At 50.3% G+C, this 19,399-nt stretch overlaps 9 protein-coding genes across 9 annotated transcripts; 3 read left to right on the forward strand and 6 right to left on the reverse strand.

The window, feature by feature from the left end:
* Positions 1–2,463: 2,463 nt before the first annotated feature.
* On the reverse strand, positions 2,464–3,417 carry CTAM01_08152 (uncharacterized protein; the record flags this gene model as incomplete). The annotated part of the gene is made up of 1 exon (XM_060524173.1): positions 2,464–3,417. One exon carries the CDS (start codon positions 3,415–3,417, stop codon positions 2,464–2,466), a length of 954 nt encoding a protein of 317 aa, XP_060381016.1.
* Positions 3,418–3,742: 325 nt separating this feature from the next.
* Positions 3,743–5,217, forward strand: CTAM01_08153 (UMTA; the record flags this gene model as incomplete). Its single annotated transcript, XM_060524174.1, has 7 exons — positions 3,743–3,838; positions 3,957–4,006; positions 4,065–4,199; positions 4,256–4,322; positions 4,373–4,413; positions 4,482–5,123; positions 5,178–5,217. The coding sequence occupies 7 exons, from the start codon at positions 3,743–3,745 to the stop codon at positions 5,215–5,217; spliced, it is 1,071 nt and encodes a 356-aa protein (XP_060381017.1).
* A 207-nt stretch (positions 5,218–5,424) lies between these two features.
* Positions 5,425–6,971, reverse strand: CTAM01_08154 (FMN-dependent dehydrogenase; the record flags this gene model as incomplete). The annotated part of the gene is made up of 3 exons (XM_060524175.1): positions 5,425–5,511; positions 5,587–5,660; positions 5,723–6,971. The coding sequence occupies 3 exons, from the start codon at positions 6,969–6,971 to the stop codon at positions 5,425–5,427; spliced, it is 1,410 nt and encodes a 469-aa protein (XP_060381018.1).
* A 1,261-nt stretch (positions 6,972–8,232) lies between these two features.
* On the forward strand, positions 8,233–9,330 carry CTAM01_08155 (uncharacterized protein; the record flags this gene model as incomplete). The annotated part of the gene is made up of 1 exon (XM_060524176.1): positions 8,233–9,330. One exon carries the CDS (start codon positions 8,233–8,235, stop codon positions 9,328–9,330), a length of 1,098 nt encoding a protein of 365 aa, XP_060381019.1.
* Positions 9,331–9,857: 527 nt separating this feature from the next.
* Positions 9,858–10,288, reverse strand: CTAM01_08156 (uncharacterized protein; the record flags this gene model as incomplete). The annotated part of the gene is made up of 3 exons (XM_060524177.1): positions 9,858–10,016; positions 10,080–10,155; positions 10,239–10,288. The coding sequence occupies 3 exons, from the start codon at positions 10,286–10,288 to the stop codon at positions 9,858–9,860; spliced, it is 285 nt and encodes a 94-aa protein (XP_060381020.1).
* Positions 10,289–11,451: 1,163 nt separating this feature from the next.
* CTAM01_08157 (uncharacterized protein) lies at positions 11,452–11,972 on the reverse strand (the record flags this gene model as incomplete). Its single annotated transcript, XM_060524178.1, has 2 exons — positions 11,452–11,762; positions 11,825–11,972. 2 exons carry the CDS (start codon positions 11,970–11,972, stop codon positions 11,452–11,454), a joined length of 459 nt encoding a protein of 152 aa, XP_060381021.1.
* A 61-nt stretch (positions 11,973–12,033) lies between these two features.
* CTAM01_08158 (uncharacterized protein) lies at positions 12,034–12,552 on the reverse strand (the record flags this gene model as incomplete). Its single annotated transcript, XM_060524179.1, has 1 exon — positions 12,034–12,552. One exon carries the CDS (start codon positions 12,550–12,552, stop codon positions 12,034–12,036), a length of 519 nt encoding a protein of 172 aa, XP_060381022.1.
* A 2,445-nt stretch (positions 12,553–14,997) lies between these two features.
* CTAM01_08159 (lactose permease) lies at positions 14,998–16,971 on the forward strand (the record flags this gene model as incomplete). The annotated part of the gene is made up of 7 exons (XM_060524180.1): positions 14,998–15,172; positions 15,224–15,336; positions 15,390–15,656; positions 15,757–15,908; positions 15,960–16,210; positions 16,267–16,697; positions 16,771–16,971. The coding sequence occupies 7 exons, from the start codon at positions 14,998–15,000 to the stop codon at positions 16,969–16,971; spliced, it is 1,590 nt and encodes a 529-aa protein (XP_060381023.1).
* A 57-nt stretch (positions 16,972–17,028) lies between these two features.
* CTAM01_08160 (heterokaryon incompatibility protein) lies at positions 17,029–19,128 on the reverse strand (the record flags this gene model as incomplete). The annotated part of the gene is made up of 2 exons (XM_060524181.1): positions 17,029–18,655; positions 18,740–19,128. The coding sequence occupies 2 exons, from the start codon at positions 19,126–19,128 to the stop codon at positions 17,029–17,031; spliced, it is 2,016 nt and encodes a 671-aa protein (XP_060381024.1).
* Positions 19,129–19,399: the final 271 nt, after the last annotated feature.

Genomic DNA, 19,399 nt, shown 5'->3' on the forward strand with positions numbered 1-19,399 from the left:
TCCTCGAGAGCCTGACGAAGCTGATCTTCGGTATATTGAGGCATTATATATAGAAGAAGACATGTGCAAAAGATGAGCCCATTTGGACGCGAATTGAAAATGTTGTGATAAAAGGAGGTTGGGGGTGGGCATTGGGTTGTGGTGGATTTTCGCGTTTTTGTGGGTGCCAGAAACAGGGGGGTGCCAGGAAGTGGGTATGTTGACTTAATCCAAGCGATCCTCTGTAAAAAGGGGCAGCTGAGGGAAACTCTTATCGTTGTCGGTCGATCCATTGCGGAACACACTTAACTGAACAGTTTTCAATGAATAATGACTAAAGTTGTAGCTAAGTGATGCCTTGCCCACCGAGCAATGTACATGTTCCTAGACAAAATAACTAGCTGTTGCTCTCGGCTCTGTCGGATTGTAACTCGGGGGCCGAGGTAGGCGTCGTAGTCTCTTGCTAAGGTGACTTATCATAGCGGAGACGGTGATGCCGAGAACCATGTGCAGAAGGATTAACATCGAGAGGCTAGAGTTGAGTTGTTCCATCACATGTGCGCCTGCTTGGTAGACTCTTTGATACCTGAAAGCTGCGCCTTACCTTAATTCTGGTGCCTAGTCTGCAGCATGTGGAGTTGTCGTGCGATGCCGAGGGCTGTGAACTAGATGACATTCTCTCGACAAGTTTGACTCGATCACACTCTAGGGTCTCAATTGGATCATCATCGAGTGTCCAATGTTTACCCCAAATCAGGCTCTCAAGTCTTCTGACTGTGGGTCAAAAGGTGATCAAATTGTTCGACCACGGCCAAGATTCGAAATGGATCAACAGGAGTGACGCCAACGAGAGAAGGGAACGGGGTAGGCGTGCTGGGATAATTTTTCACAGGGAGCAGATTTGGCCCCAACTACTGATCCTTGATGACCATTCCAGTTCCAGCAACACGTCATTACTTGAAGCACCTTACTTTTCCTTGAGAAGGATTGGAGGTCAGAGAGAAGATCCTTCAGACAAGCTCGCATGATCAACCTGCACACAAAATCCTCGATTTGTCGATGGGCTGATGTTGGCTTACCTCTTTGTGATCATTCGGTCATGGAAGACGTATGAATCGCTCATGAACAATACGGAATGTCCGGTTGGTAACGTGCGGAGCGGCACCTGGTTCTGGCGTTAGAGTGCTTGTTCAATCTCTGGCTGACTTGAATCTACTACCTTAAGCTGGGTGATACAAGCGAAAGTAAAACGCAATTCCAGAGTAATCCGGAAGTCTTTGATGTCTTCGAGATATATGCTGCTAAGTTACTGAGAACGGTGTCGTGGAGAGCCATACGGCCGAATGGTCAGCGCTCAGGGTTTGCTGAAGGCCGTTGATACTTTCTCAGGGGGTGGGTCTTATTGCTCTATATTTCTGGAAAGCATGTTTCTGCTAGGATAGAAAGCCTGTTGACGCTTTGGTAGTGAATTAAATCCGGTCTCAGGGGGTCATCGTCACAGAGGGGGTAGGCTGCATATTCCTGGAGGGGGGCCTGGGCCTGGGCCGAGGCCTGGTGGTCCATCATCCATGGACGCTTGCATCGCTGGAAGCTCCAGACTATTAATTTCATTATCGGAACACTTGTTTACAAATAAATCTACGACATCTCATTGTGGTCAAGATCAAATATGGGGATGTACCTTAGAAGATGAATGAAATTTGGGGGATCTGTCTTGCTTCAAGATGATTAAATTCATCGTAAGTCAATGGCTTCTACGTATCATCCTCCACAAATCAACCAGCTTCTGCCTAATGACTTTCCAGTTCTCAACCCCGAGACTGAATGCACGAACCTCGACTTGTCAAATGAATCTAGTGTCTTCGATTGTGTAGAAAGAGCACCCAAAGCTCTTCGGCATACCTAAGTATCAATGCCGAATAGGTGGCGTATATCGGAATTTCCTCCGGACTTTGAAGCTAAAACTGGGCCACGTCCACGACTGACGCATGTTCCGCGAGGACGACGCTAAGTGCGAATGATCTAAGTAGGGTAGTGATAAAGCTAGCGAAGCGGCACTTGGATGCCGAACGCTAGATGCGCCGAAGAATAGTAAACCAAAACATTGGGCACCTTCACTAGATTTTAGTTGGCTAGCAAAATGCCAGAGGCATTCGTGGGTGATAAAGGGATCTGTGGGATTCGACCAACGGTCTGTCAACACTTTTCGAATCGTAAAGGATCATTAGCAATCGAATGACTGGGATAAGGCCCATCCTTTGCCAGTCACACATATTGGTCAAAGTGAATGAAAGACAAGAAGTGACAACCCACCTTGAGCTTCCGATTTTGTCAATGCGGACAGTTAATATGGGCCTCGACTTCCGTTTCCTTGCGTTCTAAATGCCGAATAAGGCGATGGCGGGCTTGAACTGACTGCTGCCTGGAATTTAATCTATCGTTATTCATTTCCCTTGCAAGAACTCTCCGGCCAACGTCCGATGGTTACAAGGCTACGAGTCGAGCCGCCCGAGCCTGATCTACCCGTCGATCGAGTATGCCACCTGGAACGAAATGGTTGTAAAACACTTCGACAGCATCCCTCATCTCCTCAAATCTGTCTCCGAAAGCTTCGAACCCGAAGCGGCAAGAGGACATCCTATCTCCAGGGCCGCAATTTTCACGGTTCCAAAAGTTCCATATCTCCTTGCGTGGTTGCCAATTGATCTCGATAAAGCTCCCGGTATTGCTCAGGTCAGGCTGCATCACGGCCTTGAGCTCTTGATCCACATTGCTGAGCGACTCCTTCCATGAGGCCATCGCGGCGGACTCGTCCTCGTCTCCGTCTCCGTCCTCCTTGATACGATCAATTATGAAAGCCCTACGCGCAAAATGTCGATCCATGATACGCTCGGCGAGGAACCACGAAGCGGCCTCGGCCTTGTCAGCGATGCGCAAACGGCTTCGGTACTCGGCATCATAATGGCGCGTGCAAGTCTCCACGCGCTGGTCGAGGGAGAGAGTGATGGGCAGGGGCAGTGTGATGACCTCGATGCGATCCGCTCCGTAGCGGATCTTCGTCCGCTTCGTCTTGGTGTGGTCAAACAGGGCTCTGGCAAGCTGAGCGCTACGGGTGGGACGGGCAGTCTCCGTCGTGTCGTACACGACGAAACCGAATGGTGGACGTAAAGCTCGAAGCGCGGTTACGTCGGATTCAGGAGTGTCGTCATGAATCTGGTAGGCGGCAAAGGTTGGAGCGCCATCGTGACTGGGTGCGGCTTGAACAAATGTCTTGTTTGGTAGACGCCTCTTCTTTTCCTTTTCTCTTCCTCTTCGTCCTCTTCGGCTCTTTCTCTTTCTAAGCGAGCTGCTTCTTCTAATCTTCGGCGAGCGACGTCCTTTGATCGCATGCTCGGAGGAGCGCTGTCTTGACGCTTGTTGTCGAAGCAGTGGTGGCATATGGCGGTGAGAAATGCTGGCTTGATGCTAAGAGGGAGAGAAACGATTAAAACGATGTTCGTTTCCTCTGCTACCGTTCGCAGAGGGAGATTATTGATATGAAAGGGTATGGTGGGTTATTTCCATTCGAGATGAGGATTCCGCCAAGACACAACAACCAACAACGGGTAGTTTCCTCCGATGGAGGGAGGGGTAAATTCGCCTCTTTCCGTCATGATAATCGATTATTCCAACGTCCTGATCTTCTCGGCGTTGGCATTGGAGTCTCTTCGACGGTCACATCTACACCTATCCTCTTGGATACGTTGACGTGATTAAACATAAAATGGATGCCTCAACTCAGCCCAGCGCCGCTCCTGCGACTACTTCAGCTTCACCGGCTGCGGCCGCGATTGAGCCTGCGGTAGCAGCGAACGACCCTGTGAGAGCCTTCGCGCGAAACTCAAACTATTTTAGGGCTTGTGACTTAAGTTTCTGGAGGAACTTGCCCTGAGTGTGGCGGGAAAGTATCGGTATACTGACAAGTCATTGAGTGCTAGAATCCTATTGTCGCAGCCGATGATCATGATTCTTTGGCGGACACAGAGAGGTTTGTGCTCGATTCCCAAATTCCAAGCGAGACGCAACACTAACAGAGGCGGGCAAAGCGTTACGACTCAGTCGACTGCATCGCTAACCGAGAGCATCACCGAATACCGCAGAATTCATGGTCGTACTTATACGCAAAAGGCCGACTACTGGGGTCCGAACGACGAGCAGCAAAATGAGGGCCTTGATCTCGCGTGAGTAGCAGGGAACTTCCTTGAAATCCTCAATTGGCTAATTCACGCTCTTGAAGGCATTACTGGGAAACGCTACTCCTCGGCGACAAGCTTTTTCTTTCACCGCTCGGGGATGGACCGTTGGTAAGAAGCTTCCATCTCCAGTCAAGATACGGTTCTGAAGAATTGAGCAGAAGGTCCTCGACTTAGGAACCGGTACTGGTATCTGGGCAATGTAAGTTCATTGATTCGTTCCACCTGAAATGCCTCTCTTGAACCAAGCCAAAACTGACAGGGACGCAGTGACTTCGCTGACGAGTTCCCGTCTTCCGAAGTAATGGGTGTCGACATCTCGCCTATCCAGCCTGGCTGGGTGCCGCCCAATTGCAAGTTTCAAATCGACGATGTGAAACAGCCATGGACATGGACTCCTGATTTCGATTTCATTCATCTCCGCCACATGGAGGCTTGCATCTCCGACTGGCCTGCTTTCTACAAACAAATCTACGATCACCTCAAGCCTGGCGGATACTTTGAGATGAAGGATTTTGACATTGAGTTCCGCTCTCAGGCGTATGGGGACAGTCTCCCAGAAGACCACGTCTACCGCAGGTGGGGCAAGATCTTTTTCGAGGCTGCAAACCGCCTCGGCAAGTCCATGGATCAGTCACGAGGGGGCCACAAAATCGCCGATGCTATGAGGGACGCCGGTTTCGTCGACGTTGTCGAGAAGAGCTGGCCTGTGCCTATTGGGGGTTGGCCCAAGGACCACACGCTGAAAGAGGTTGGCATCTGCAACCTGGAGTTTCACGACCAGTCTCTCGAAGGCTTTTCCATGTTTCTGTTGACTCAGGTGATGGACTGGGATAGCATATCGGCGGGGGTGTTCGTTGCCGAGGCACGCAAAGCTCTCAAGGACCCTAAGCTCCAGACGGTCATATACTTGTGAGTTGATCATGGTTTCTGTGGTCTAGACAAGGCTCTGCTGACATGAGATAGGCAAAACGTGTACGGACGCAAACCTGAGGGATCATCTTAGCTTGGGCTTTTCAATGCGTTTCCCACTATTTGACAGCTTTGTTGACCACGGCTAGCATCGAGTAGGGTGGTCAGATTGAGTGGGTCTCACAGCACCTCCTTCGTAACGAATTGAGAGATAGATAGGGGTGACAAACATAGGCCTTGTCTGTTCAACCAAGCCTCAACTTTCTTCGACTTTGCCCCTTGATGTTTTGCAATACAAATTTTACAACTTTGACTTCAGCTCTGCATCTATCGCTTCGAGGCCGGATGGTCCATCGTAAAGCTGTGCTTGCAAACCATTCGTGTTGATCTAAGTTAATAGCAACAATGTCAGAAATGTCGCCATCGTCGACGATAGAATCAAGGTGGGCGACTCTGAACTTACATGTCTTGGTCCAAGTTGATCCACACGCTCAACACCAAGCAGTCTCATTGCGGTGACGGTCTCATCTGCAAGAACTATAGAACCACTTCAGCTTACGATTCGCGAAGGATGAATCTGGCGATGAGGTTGAACTTACTTTGCAATGCCCTTTCAACACCCGCTTGTCCCCCAACAGCTAGGCTGTACAGCGCCGCCCTTCCAATGCCGACACCCTTGGCTCCCAGGGCCAGAGCTTTGACGACGTCTGTACCTCTTTTGATACCTCCATCGATGAGAACATCAATCTTGTCAAACACCTCTGGACAGAATTTCCGAATCTCCAGAAGCACTTGTACAGGCGTCATTGTCGTATCCAGAGCCCGTCCACCATGATTCGAGATAATGATACCCTTTACGCTCGGAAACAAGGTCGCCGCATACGCATCCTCGTGTGTCTGAATGCCTTTCAACACTATCGGGAGATTCGTATGCTTGGCGAGCCAGGCAAGCGTCTTCTTCCACGTGAGTCCCGACTCCGTGCCCCATACACCCGGCGGGGCGCCTCCCGCAACTTCTGCCATCTTGAATCGCTCGTCTGCTTCTCGTTTGCCGGGGAATGGAGCGTCTAGTGTGAGCACGATGAATTTGATTTGGGGAACGGCTCGAATCTGTGCCAATGTCCTCTCGGTCGCTTCGATATCCTTCAGAACGTAGAGCTGCCATGCGAAAGTCGCGTCGGGGCCGGCCTGGACAATTGCTGAGGGAGACATTGACGCATTCTTGCTGATGATCTGCAAGCCCTTGAACTTGGAGCTCGCTGCTGCAATGCCGGCCTCGCCTATTGGGTGCGCCAATTTGGCCATGGCTGCGGGCGAAACGTAGATTGGCATACCGACTGCATTTCCAAGGAGGTTCGTCGATAAGGAGCACCGGGTACAATCAACAAAGACCCGTGGCCGCAGGAGAATGGAACGGAAGATGGTGCCATTCCCAACTTTAGTGACCTCGTCATCGGTTCCTGAGGCGTAGTACGAGATGGCTTTCGGGCTCATCTTTTGCAAGGCATAATGCTCCATTTCGGCGATACTCAGGATCTGAGACACTGGAGGTACGTCATCTGACTTATCTGGTGATGGCGATGGGTTCGCGAGTGCGTCCGGAGGTGGCATGTCTGATTGCAGCCTGCCTCCCGTTTCTGTGACTTCAAATGTTCCCATAATCTGGCCAGGCCGGAGATACTCTTCCAAGACCTCAACTGGGTGGACGGCATCAAACGCTTCGCTAGCATCTTTGCCTGCATTCTTTAGGAGAATGGCTTTACCACCCGGGTGATTGGGGAGGAATGATGTGATCTGCCGCCTATGGTGAGTTTTGTGATTCTTGTAAGAGGGCCAGAAAACGCACATCGTAGACTACGCCATGAATGACCATCCAACAATCATCAATAGTTCGATGTCGGCGGACTGTGAACTTTTAGCATTGTATTGTTTCGTCATGACGCACGAGAAAGGCACCTTCGGAGAGCGGCCACGTTCGACTCATCATGAATACAGAAGGGTCGCTTCAAACATCGTTTGCTTCTACAGATGAATGAGATCAACAGCACAGCATGGGACTGCTAAATTCTTGCAGGTTGGTGTCACGATGCGCTGAAGTGACAAGGCACAATGCGGAACCTCTTTCACCTGGTACCTCTGGGTGGTCTGTGGCATGTATCTCACGATACCCACATATGCACTCGGTCGGGAGTTTATGATCCCATTTGCCTCTTCTGGATGCGGGCTTTCATATCCCCGGTGGGATGTGGCACGTTCCCCAAGCTCTCCGCAGTTGAATCCACCTTTCTCCCCACCATCTTGGTCAACCCCAAATCCTCACTCCGGAGTCTGGACTCACCATTGGTACAGCAGTATCCGCAGATGCGGTAGAGAAACCAGTTGAATCCTTGCTCGAAACCGGCGAATGATTCAATGGAAGCTTTGAACTAGTAGAAGGAATGAGTAGACCCTCTGAGGTTCGAGAAGAGGAAGCTTAGTCTCACTGTCTCACCGACCACAGGTTGTCCAGTTTCCATCCTACATCTGCTCTAGCAAGCTACTAACAATCTCGTGAGCTCGACCTGCATCCAAGGCTCAAGCAGCTAAGGGACTTTAGTGAGACATGTACTGAGTCAATCCACGTATGAAGTTGCAACTCGACGTTGCCTTACGGATGCTGTCGGTGTAAGAAGACTACCTAGCTTGTGGGGGCTTGGTCGGGCTGGTCAGTGAGTCGCGGCGCAGGCTTTAGCACACCGGTTGCAACCCACCAATTTTTCTCTTAGCACAAGAGAAATGGCCGGGGATATGGCTTGAGATAACTCTTTCACCGTCAAAAATGTGCACGATGATTGATTTTACCCACTGAATCAAATGATTGGCAAATGTCTTGACCGAATGCGCCAAGATAACGTGATATAATTTCAGAGTTCCACTTTAAATCTCCAACCCCTTTCTGAGGCTCCAGTTGCTAGGCAACTGAAGGAGAGGCCCAACAGGATTATGACTTCAGATACAACGATTTTATCCTTTTCCTACACATTGATATAGTCTTACACTTCTGGCACACACTCTAACTCTAATCTTATATTTTCTGGTTCTGGCAATCACCTGCGTACTTACTTACAATATGGGTAGGGGGCAGAGACGAAGGAAGACAAAACGATTGGAGGCTCACCAGCAACAGGAGGAGGAGCAGTATCGCCAGGTACAGCAAAGACTACATCAACTAAGGCAAGAGGCGCAAAAGCAGGAGCATACATCAAAGCAACAACAGAATCAACACCAAAGAAAGCACAAGGGTCCATTTTCAAAGGCATACACGCGGCCACAATACAACCCCAAGAATCGCCCAGAATGGTTCTTTCGTCACATGAAATGGCTAGATTGGTCGATCGAGGATCACGATCGCAGAGCCTTTGCAGAAGATCTTTCTGACATTGAGCCCTCAAAGGGGGAGTGTACTTACGAAGAAGATGGTTCTGATTGTGAGTGTGAGACGCCCATCTGGCGAGAGTACACGGGCGATGACGAAGAAGAAAGGCTTTTCCGCGAAGCAAAATACCAACGAGCGATGTTCAAGCGCGAATGGCTTCCCGAAACCAGTAAACATTACAAGATTGAAGAAAAGATGAGGATGGAACGTATGGCCCGGCAAAATAATGACAAACTCAAGAGAGTCAAGCTGGCCATCGACGCTCTGATACGAAACGGAACGAGAGACGAAGCAAAACCTCTCTACTACATGAGCCGTAACATTTTATCGCAGTTCGACTTGCTTTCCGAGGACTACGCAGCTCCCTTGAATCCAGATGGTATTCGAGTGTCTAGGATAATCGACTTCACCGACATGAACTCAGTCCGCGCCATGAAATACCCGTCGCTCAGAGGAACAACGGAATTGAAGGTTGACAGGGTTTTGTCAGGGGGTCTAGCCATAGATTGCGCAGAAGACCCTGACGATGACATCCGACTGGATTTTGAATCATTCAAGTGCCATCAAAGAACAGGAACTTACAAGATCCCCACGGATAGAAAGGATGGGGCTCGGGAGTTGAATATTGAATTCCTCAGCGATGACTACATCATACTGGATGTCCATCCTGATGCGGTCTTCCGCGACCAGAGCGGCAAAAAGCTACCCAATTGGCCAAAAGCGCCGCTGGCTCAGTATCGATTCTACGGCATCAACAGGGCGTTGAGCGGGGATCCGTCTTGTCATAGATGAAGCATCTCTAATCGCAGTTGCGTTTGTGAAGCAGAAGGACACAGCGGCCTGAAGGATGACTGGTACTGATCCTTGATAATATCAAATGAAAATCTCTTCTCAATCCGCCGTCATAATAATGTCGAAATCAAAGCTCTCTTGCGTGAGGTTCCAAGAAAGGCACCCGAGTTACACAATGTGGCAACAAAGATCTTGTTCACCCAAGAGGTCGGCGAGAAACAGTTCGTGTATCACCGGTTCTGAAATGGAAATTTCGATAAGCATACCTACCCTAAAATCGAAGAACTAATTATACACAACAAGATCAGAACATTCAATGAGTTAAATCCGCTGCTAGTAGAACATGTAGGTAGAGCTTTCATTGAACGAGATACCCATAACACTTCTATCGTCCTGATTTCAGTTCGAGATCGACACCATTTACAACTTGATAACTCGTGGATCATGTTGGATGCAATGAATGAGTGAAAGAACTTAACTCCTGGCACTGGCCTACAGTCGCCGCTTCACACGTAAGTTGCGGCGAATTACTCGCTGCCGGATCCACCGTTCTTGATGCAGGCGTCGGAGAAGTCGCCGCCCTCCATCAACTTGCCGGGAGACTTGCAGGTGATGGTGGTTCCACTGTTGGAGAGGACGCAGTCAGAGCAGAAGCCGGGGCAAGTCTTTCTGGTCACGTCGTTGTTCTATCATTTTGTCAGCTCCGTTGCGCTCAACTTCTATCTGATGAATTTGGAGTGCGAGCTTACGGGCAAGCCGACGATGAACTGGCCGCTACCACTGGCGGTGATGCAGTGGAGCTCGGAGTGCTTCTTGGCGGCAACGCTGTCACTGTTAGCAAATGATCGAACAAGACATTCAACCAACCCAACAGTGTGGTTTTGATTGTATCTACTGGGTTGACTTACCTGGTCGCAGCAGCCAGGAAATAAGTGGTCATGATGGTAGAGAACTGCATCTTGAGGGTTGGTGAGTGGGCGATTGATCTTAAAGACAGGAGTTTCTGTGAAGTATGAAGAGTTGGCAAAGTGATCGTGAAGATTGATCTGAAATGTGAGTTGTGATGGCTTTACTGGAAGGAGGATGCTATAGACATTTATAGCGAGTTCTTGATCACTTACACACACACACACAAGGCTGAGCGGTCCTGAAGTCGGCATCGCTATCCGCTCCGCTCTTGCAGTAAGGCAGGGCCAAGATCTACAGACGCCTTCTAAGTTGTACAACGTGAACTCCGCAGAGTAGTGTGAAGGTGTCGCGAAAGCGATAGCGAAAGTCCCCAGGTACGGAAAGTCATAGCCGTTAGAGCTGAAGCCCGTGCTCCCTCGCATTTGCCCCTCTCTGCTTGTATCATCCACAAAAGATGCTTTTTTTATGAGATGTGAGCTGTTAGGATCGTGCTTTAGGCTACCTTATGTCAATTAAGCAACCATCTACGTATGCTATAATCAACTCTCAGGCAGACTCACGAGACCGAGACAACAATCGTGAGTTGTCAAGTGCACAGGCTTAGCATCAAGTTGCTGCGGAATCGGGCTTCCCACGTTAGTCACTGCCTCTTTCAATGACTCGTCTGAGGTTTGTTCGGGTAACCATGCGCTCAGAAACAGGGGAAGGGGTGATGAGAAGCGGTGTTGACTTCTACCGCACCTTCTGACCTTGCAATTCGGGACCCTCAAATAGCATTGCCACTGAATGGATCTTTCTTCAGTTGCCAGACATAATGAAGATCTCAACATTTTTTTGAGGTCACGCGCGCCGTTCCATACCCACTGCAAGCTTTGATTCACAAACAACGCAACACAATTTTCATAAGACGAAGCTTTCTATGGTATCGTAGTGTTTCGAAACTAAGGCAGGCAATGGTCATGGTGGAGGACTGTCAGACAACTCAGGGAAGTTGCGAGTTTATAAAAGAGATTAACAGGACGTAGATAACCTACGTGATTACGAGTGAGGTGTTGGCTGTAAGCGAATGACTTTTGCCACAGACATCCAGGTTATAATTGAAGATTCACCCTCGGATTTCAACCATACACGAGTACTCTGAGAGCTTGAATCTGTAGATTTGTCTCATCTAATTACGCAGTCATTGGCATTAGGTAATGATCAGTCGGAGACTCAGGGAAACCACTTGAGAGCCCCTTCTATCTCCTCAATGACACTGTTCTTTAGCGGAGTCCATCCATCCTGGCCTCCCCACTTGCGGAGCAATTCAACCAGTTGGTCGTATTCAGTGGTGATCCTAAGTTCGGTCTGGTTTGGGAAGTCATTCATAGACTTTTTCTCCGGGTGAAGCCTCCGCAAGATGGCCAGGATGTCATTCATGTTGCAGTATTCACCCCAGGCTTGTAGTCGGGCTCCGTTGCAATCGGGATCCAATACCGTGGCAACATGGAGCAAAGCAACATCCTCCACGTCAACATGGATGACTGGGTTTGCACATTGCTATCAGTCGCTGAAAAGGACGGGTGTGTATTGAAGGAGGACTTACTGGCCTGAAACAGAGCTCCAATCTCTTCGTTTCCATCATAAAGGTTCTTCACCCACGGGTATGGAGACACTAGATGTCTCTGGCAAAGAGCCCCGCCCAAGACAGTCGCCGGACTGACGACGTTGACGGCATAGTGAGGCTTATTCATTCTTGACAAAGGCCCACAAGGCCTTCTCGGCCTCGACCTTGCTGGCTCGGTAGACTATGTGTCAGTGATCAGGGGCGTGCGGAGGCGGAGCCCAAGCAGTCTTGACTGCGTGGTCGTTCCAGGCGTCCGGCCCTGCATGTGCGGTGACCCCGGGACTCAGGTCAACGGTGGCGACAATAGAGCTAGTGTAGACAATCGACTTGGCGGACGTCTCGCGAGCCGCAGCCTCGAGAATCGAGACCATAATGTCGACGGCTGGAGGTATTAGATCCAGGGGACTGTCGGAGAAGGAAAGAATCGAGGCGATGTGAGCGACTGCCGATACTCCTTTGATCGCCTCGTCAAAGGCATGTTGGGCGCCGAGGTCCGGGACTTGTACGAGTTCGAGATCACCTCGGTCAGCAAAGGGCCTAAAAACGTCTTGGGTGGGCCATGTAGCCCTTTTTAGATCTCGAACGGTTCCGCGGACCCTGAAACCATGTTCAAGAAGTTGTCTGGTCGTATGCACTGCTATGTGGCCGGTAGCACCGGTGACAAGGACCCAGGAGCCTTTCGGAATTCTGGTTTTGAGGCTAGACATTGCGAAGAAAGATGCGAAAGGCGTGAAGTTCGAGAGAGACTGGGATACTTTCTCTTTTTCTATCTGAATGATACTGGGAATAAACTTGTGTTCTCGCATCAACGCCTGCATTATATACTTCTCAAAATCAAGTGGGAATTCATGAGAAGCATTTTGAACTGACCCGTCGCTTAGGTCCAAACCCGGACTATGCTTTGTTGAGAAAGAGCATGCCTTGGCAGGGTCATTGACATCACGGTAGGATCCAAAGGTAGGAACAGTTGCCACGGAAGTGCAGTTGAAAGATATCGAAGCCAGTAAGAAACCTTGGAGTGTACATTGACGCCTTGAGCTGGTTCCCGGCAGTTGGTTTCCCAATCTGGAAGCAGCAAGTCTTGGCAGCATTAGTTGCTGACCTGGACAGATGAGCCGCATGAACCTCTGCTACTGCTGTTCTGGTTCTGCTGAAGACTTCATGGTAAGCCATCCGATTACAAATACTGCTTCGCGTATTTGCGGCTTATGTCCTACAACGGCTGACAAATGATACGAATCTGCGGGCAACCCGTGAAAGAGGGTATCTACATCCCCAAGAACTGTCCCCGCAAGATCTCAGCCATGCCTTTCGTAAGACTGTCAAAACAATCGCTATCATGTCAGTCGAAAGAGGCTATATCCAGTTCATCTATGTGCATGAACAGAACAACTCGAATGTTGCGTCAGCTGAGTCACAACGTCGAGCTGATTCTCATGCAGCCACGACGGCACACGCAAGAGCAAGGCGACGGCGAAATCTTCAGTATCAAGCTGTCAGATCAACCAACGTCCAAGTCGCTGCTGATTCTACTCTGATTAAGTCCCTGAGATCTTCCAGGGAAGACTCCTTTGCTAGCTTTGCGAAGCGCTTTAGTTCGGTTGAAGACTTCCCTCTAGACTATTGTAGTTGAGAACCGCGAATCTATTTCAGATGATTTGAAATTCCGAGTCCTCTGCTTGAACCCTGCCAACGAATGATCGAAATTCAGCCTCTAGACAACTAACATTGGCTTCAAAGACGTGCAAAACGTCGTGCCATGTTCGAATTATGAGCCAACCCGAAGTGGTTTTCTGGATGGCTGCACAAAGAGTCTCAACCATCAATTCATTCAGCTGGCCGCAACCAGCAGCAGCGCTCTAAATGGCCCCTTCCTCGTAATTAGCCGGCGTTTGTCGCATTGTTTTCCGCAACAGAAACCACACTATACACAACTCGCCTTACAGGACAAAGTCGCCTGTGCGCGGCTGCTCATGGATGTTATTATTTCATGCCTGAAAATGCGGTCACCGATTACTAATTCGATCATCACAATAGCTGTTTTCCTGGCACAAGATGAGATGAGCCAGTACAACTATGCTATTTGCATGAGTATTTCGAATTCATTCAACTAAACTTCGACAACTGACAGATCTTGGTGGGTGATGTTGCTTCGACGCAGCAGCACTTACAAGGTGCGATCCACATGGTGAGACGTAATGGGGCGTTGAATAACAGGGGCTTCAACATATCCCTCTACGACATCATTCAAAAAGACATTGTAAACTCTGACTTGATGAAGGGGCTGTCCCATTAGCCTGGGAAATTGAATAGTCCATGATCAGAGATCGGCAATGGCATTGTTGGTTCATGAGCGACTCGCGTTCGCAGCAAGTCATGTACGCACTGACTTTAGGTTAATATGAAGAGTCCAGATGAGTGCCAGAAGCCACTGATGAGCGTCTCGTCGGTTGCGATTCATTGATAGTTGCACTATCCTCTGACATTGCCAATATTCGCTCTTTTCAACAAACGTTGGAAAGGTTAGAAGAGTCCAGGGCCTGCAATGAGTGTCAACAACGTGCGACTAACAGCGACGGAGTTGACCATCGCGAAGGCCCGTGCGCAACTTCAGACTTAGACTGATCATATTAGCACACAGCACGAGATCTCAATCTGTACTCTACATGCCGGATAAAAGACACGTAAGTAGGCCTAGCTAATACTTTCTCCTCAATACCGGGAGCTATTTTGGAACATTGTCCGTTACGATCCATGCCACACTTGCCTAGCCCAGCAGGGAACAAGGAGAATGGTGCCACAGACCCAGTATTTCCCCGACAATTTATATCCCCGCGTGGACCCAGCGTCGATGCTTTCCGGGGTTGGTTTAAATCCGGGGCACTGTCGTTGCCAGATTGCGGCTACAATCAGTGTCATATGCAGTCCATGTTGTGACATTTGATCAGACGGATAGCGACTTGCTGTCAGATCTCTCTTTCAAGATCGTCAACTTCCTTCCTCCACCCCCTCCCGTCCCTGGGATCTCGTGGGCTGAACAGCCTGGGGTTATCGTTTCCCACGATCTAGTGTGACATCTCGCATTATTCGGCGGATAGGCTCCAGTGCCCTTCGAGCCTCACGGAAAGACATCCCCATTCATTGCTTGCACGATGGATAGGGACAACGCCAAGGACGGCCCCGTCCTCAAACACTCGGACGATGCCGACACCGGTGTTGATACCTATGCCACGATCATGGCAACAAACAAACCCGACCCGCGAGGACCCGGATACATCAGGCTATACCTCCTTGCCACAGTGTTGTTCTTCTGTTCGACCATGAATGGTAGAGCAGTTCCGCTCTCGTACTGTACTTTCAACGGCTAATTCGACGTAGGATACGACAGCGCTCTTCTAGGGTCTATCAACGCATTACCCAATTACACGGAGTACTTTGGGCTTCCTGCAAAGGGCAACGCAAGCACTGGCATCGTGTTCGCCATCTTTCAGGTACAATTCGGTGGCAGAGCTTATTGAAATAAGGTTGCTAATATTGGGTCAAGGTCGGTCAAATGTGTGGTGCCCTCTTCATCTGGATGGCAGATTGGTACGGTCGAACCTGGCACATCTTCTTCGGCTGTTTGGGCGTTTGCATCGGGGCAATAATAACGGCACTATCAACGAGTCTGCCCATGTTTATTGGCGGTCGCTTCATCTTGTCGTTCTTTGCTACCTGTGCTCACACGTCTGCACCCCTTTACTTGGTCGAGATCGCGCCTGCTCGATATCGTGGCACTGTCGCAGGCCTCTACAACACCTTTTACAACGTGGTACGTGACAATTCAACAATAAAGAGAGGGACTGGAGTGGGAGGCTGAGACTTGAAACGAGTTGTTGAGGCTTGTGCTAACCGTCACCCTTTTCATGTAGGGCTCAATATTGGCAACATCGGCAGTATACGCGTGCCACCGCTACCTGAGTGATCGCGGAGACTTGGATTGGAGAATACCGTTATGGCTTCAGATGGTGTGCCCTGGGCTTGTGTGTGTCTTGATCAAGTTCTTCCCCGAATCTCCTCGATGGTCAGTTGTCCCTCAACCACGACCTCGAAGTTTTGACTGACCCTACGACAGGCTCGTCGCCAAGGACCGACATGACGAGGCAAAACATATTATCGCAATCTATCATACCAACGGGGACCTCGAGCATCCTCTCGTAGACCTGCAGATGAAGGAAATGATCAACTCGCTTGATCCAGCCCACGTACCTTCGTGGAAAGATCTCTTCGACTTGAGGGTCCTCGTCGAGAGCCGGTCTAGCAGGTACAGACTTATGCTCAATGTAGCGTTTTCTTGGTTTGGGCAGTTCAGTGGAAACAACATCAGTGCGTTCTTTGATGCAACAGGCTTTTTGTCTCCTGAAGCAACTGACACATGCTAGTCTCGTACTACCTGCCCATCATGCTTGCGGGCGTCGGCATCACCGATACGAACACGAAACTGATACTCAATATCGTCTACTCCGTCATTGGCTGGGTCTTTTCGACCGCGGGCTCCCGTCTTCATGACGTTGTCGGTCGCCGCAAGATGCTCATTTCCACCACCGCAGGTATGACAGTCTGCCTAGCCCTAGTCGCCGGCTGCTCGGCAGCCTACACAGACTACGGCAATAAGATGGCGTCCACTGTCAGCATCGTCTTCATCTTTGTCTTTGGTGCCATCTTCGCCACGGGCTTCACGCCGATGCAGCCCATCTACCCGGCCGAGGTTGTCAGCAACAAGATGCGTGCCAAGGCGATGGGGACTTTCAAGCTTACGGCAGGTGCGGCGGGATTCCTCAACACTTTTGTTGGGCCTATTGCGCTCTCGAATGTGAGTACATCTCCGCATACTGAAATGATGGGATATGCTGTGCTGGTGTACTGATGCAATCAATCCCTAACAGATTGGGTACTGGTTTTATGTCTTTTTCGTGGCCTGGGACAGTTTCGAAATGGTTTTCATGTACTTCTTCTTTGTTGAGACCAAGGGTTTCACACTGGAAGAGCTGGATGAAGTGTTCGAAGCAGACAGCCCTCGTAAGGCTTCGGTAGAGGCAAAGAAGAGACAGCAAGTGATCATGAGGGCCAGTACGGCTGCGGCCTGAGACAAGTTCTTCCGTGAAATATAAGCCGCGGCATGGCTTGCTTTAGATCATCCCGAATCAGACGAGATCTATCTCAACCTCAGGCTTCTTCTCAAGCCAAGATTCATCTCTCAAACAAAACCACCCAGCCCGCTTCCACTTGCCCTCGTGCGGGACAATGATCAACCCCTCTTTGTCAATCAGCCGAAGACCCCATACCTCTTCGAACTGCGCTGCTTCCTCTGGCACATCAAAGCACCCCACAGCAACGACGTTGTCTCCGTTGCCCGTCGTATCTGGTTTTTGCCCGTTCGAGACGAGCAAGACGGAGTGGGGCAGCATCTTTTTGTAAGGTAGCCATCGCTTTCTTGTCTTATCCGCCTCAAACCACTCGACAACGCCCGTCTTGATCAGAGTCGCCTTGGCCGTGCGCCCCAAGATTTGCAGCGTACAAGACGGCATGTGAAGGACAGTCACATCACAGTCCTCTGCGGCTGTCCACCTGGTTCCCAACGTGGGTTTTATCTTGACGTAGTTGCTGTCCTGGAAGAGTTTCGATTTTCTCGGATTGTAAATGCGACGAAGCGGACCTTCTACAGACGCCCAGGACCATGACGGCGCGCGAATCACCGGCGCTGGGGCAAATGGAGTTGGTTTCGGACGCGTCACTGAGGTGTTGAAGAACGCATGCACTTGGTTACGTGGTTTCCACAGCAAGCCTCTGACCAGATCGTCTTCCCAGATGCCCGCGAGATAGCGAGACTTGAGCACGTCTTTCGCAAGAATCGCGATGGATGCGATGGCGGCGAACACGTCATGCGGGTTCGATAGAGCTCTCATTGTGAACGAGTCGACGAAGTCGTACCACATTGAGAGGGTGGTCTCCTTATCAGCCGCGGAATGGGGGACGCCCCTGGAGAAACCAGGAGTCAGGAAAGTGGGCTTGAGGTCTTGGAAATCGACTTGGCCGTCTTCCCAGTTCTTTTCCTCTCGGCATTGGTAGATGGCCTGTTCCTGGCCGAATATGATAGCCCGCGTTGAGAGCTTTTCTTCCTGAAAACACCACCCGCGCGTGGACACTGGCCCGATGAGGGTAGATCTCGGAAGACAGACGCCGATTGTGTCTTTGGTGCCTGGGCTCAGCGGCAAGGTGCATGGAGGGACTTTTTGATCAAGTCCATTTGCGAGAAAGCCGTTGCGCGCGTCGTCTGAACGACCGGCAATTATGGTCAAAGCCGCGTTGCCATAGACGTGTGCCATCCGTTGCGATTCGAAAGCCCAGTCATCGGCATCGCCCTGTATGATGCAAAGGGCGTCGATCCAGAGATACGCAATGCCGAGCGTGCGTGCGAATCGAATGGATTCTCGATGAGTCTGGGTAAGCTTCTCTTCTGTGACGCCATCCAGAAGCTCATCTTTGGTCTTATGCGTTAGGGTGAACGTATCTTTACCGGGCCCCCAGCAATAGGAAAGAGCAATGTATGGCTCCCTAAGGCCACTCGTGACTATCAGTCTCGGCTTTTCGCCGATGCGGCCAACCTCAATGACGCGAGTTGGCATCTCCGAGGACCTCGGTGTACAGAGCTTGTGAGAGTCTTTGCACTTTTTCAAACGCCAACCTGCTAGGTCTATGTAGAGATTAGGATCATGGTCCGCAATGATGTATCGTTCGATGAATCTGCGGGCTGCTGGCGTTTTACGGCTTCTGCAAATGTTCAGTTCTCATGCAATGTGCCAAGTCCTGGCCCAAGATAAAGGACTAAAAGAACTTTGAACTTGGAGGTCTTACGCGAAAAGAGACAAACGCGAGGCAAATGGCATCCCGGGGCGATTGGTCTCTTCCATACCGACATCAGGATGCATTCTGCCGCACGAGATCCATATGGCACATCCCGGGAGCTGGTGGCCGACGCCGCGATTGCCTTGCCTCACCTCGCCATGGAGCCAGATGCTCGGAACAAACGTCTCTTCCTCGTAGCCTGATGGTATCTGATCATTGAGAAGTGCGTCCGTGACGCTATGATGAATGTCATCCATGACGCGGGTATAGCATAGGTTGCAGAAGAGACATTTCGCATCGGCACTCCGCTGGAGGGCCTTCAGGCTGGGGTGAAAGCGGACATCTGTGGCATCTAGCTGCTCAATGTTGAGCGTTGAACAGATCTGGCAGAGGGACATGATTGCGGCGTAAGTCCTCCCAATATCTTAGTCGACGAGACGTTGAAGTAGATGCCTTACAGAAGGCACGGGAAGCATGAAGTTGTGAAGTGAGCGTGGTCCAGCATCCCGGCCACGAACAGCTGACACCATGCCAGTCAGTGGGACTTTGGAATGGGTGCATAACAAGGATCCTATTGGTCATTGAACCGCTAAATGTCCTAAATATGCAGGTAATACGCCAAGTTTTGTCGGGCTCCTTTGGACTGAGAGCAATCCACTAAGTAACTGG

This window comes from Colletotrichum tamarilloi (assembly GCF_030869305.1).
Source record: "Colletotrichum tamarilloi strain Tom-12 chromosome Unknown Scaffold_28.1, whole genome shotgun sequence".
Lineage (NCBI taxonomy): Eukaryota > Fungi > Ascomycota > Sordariomycetes > Glomerellales > Glomerellaceae > Colletotrichum > Colletotrichum tamarilloi.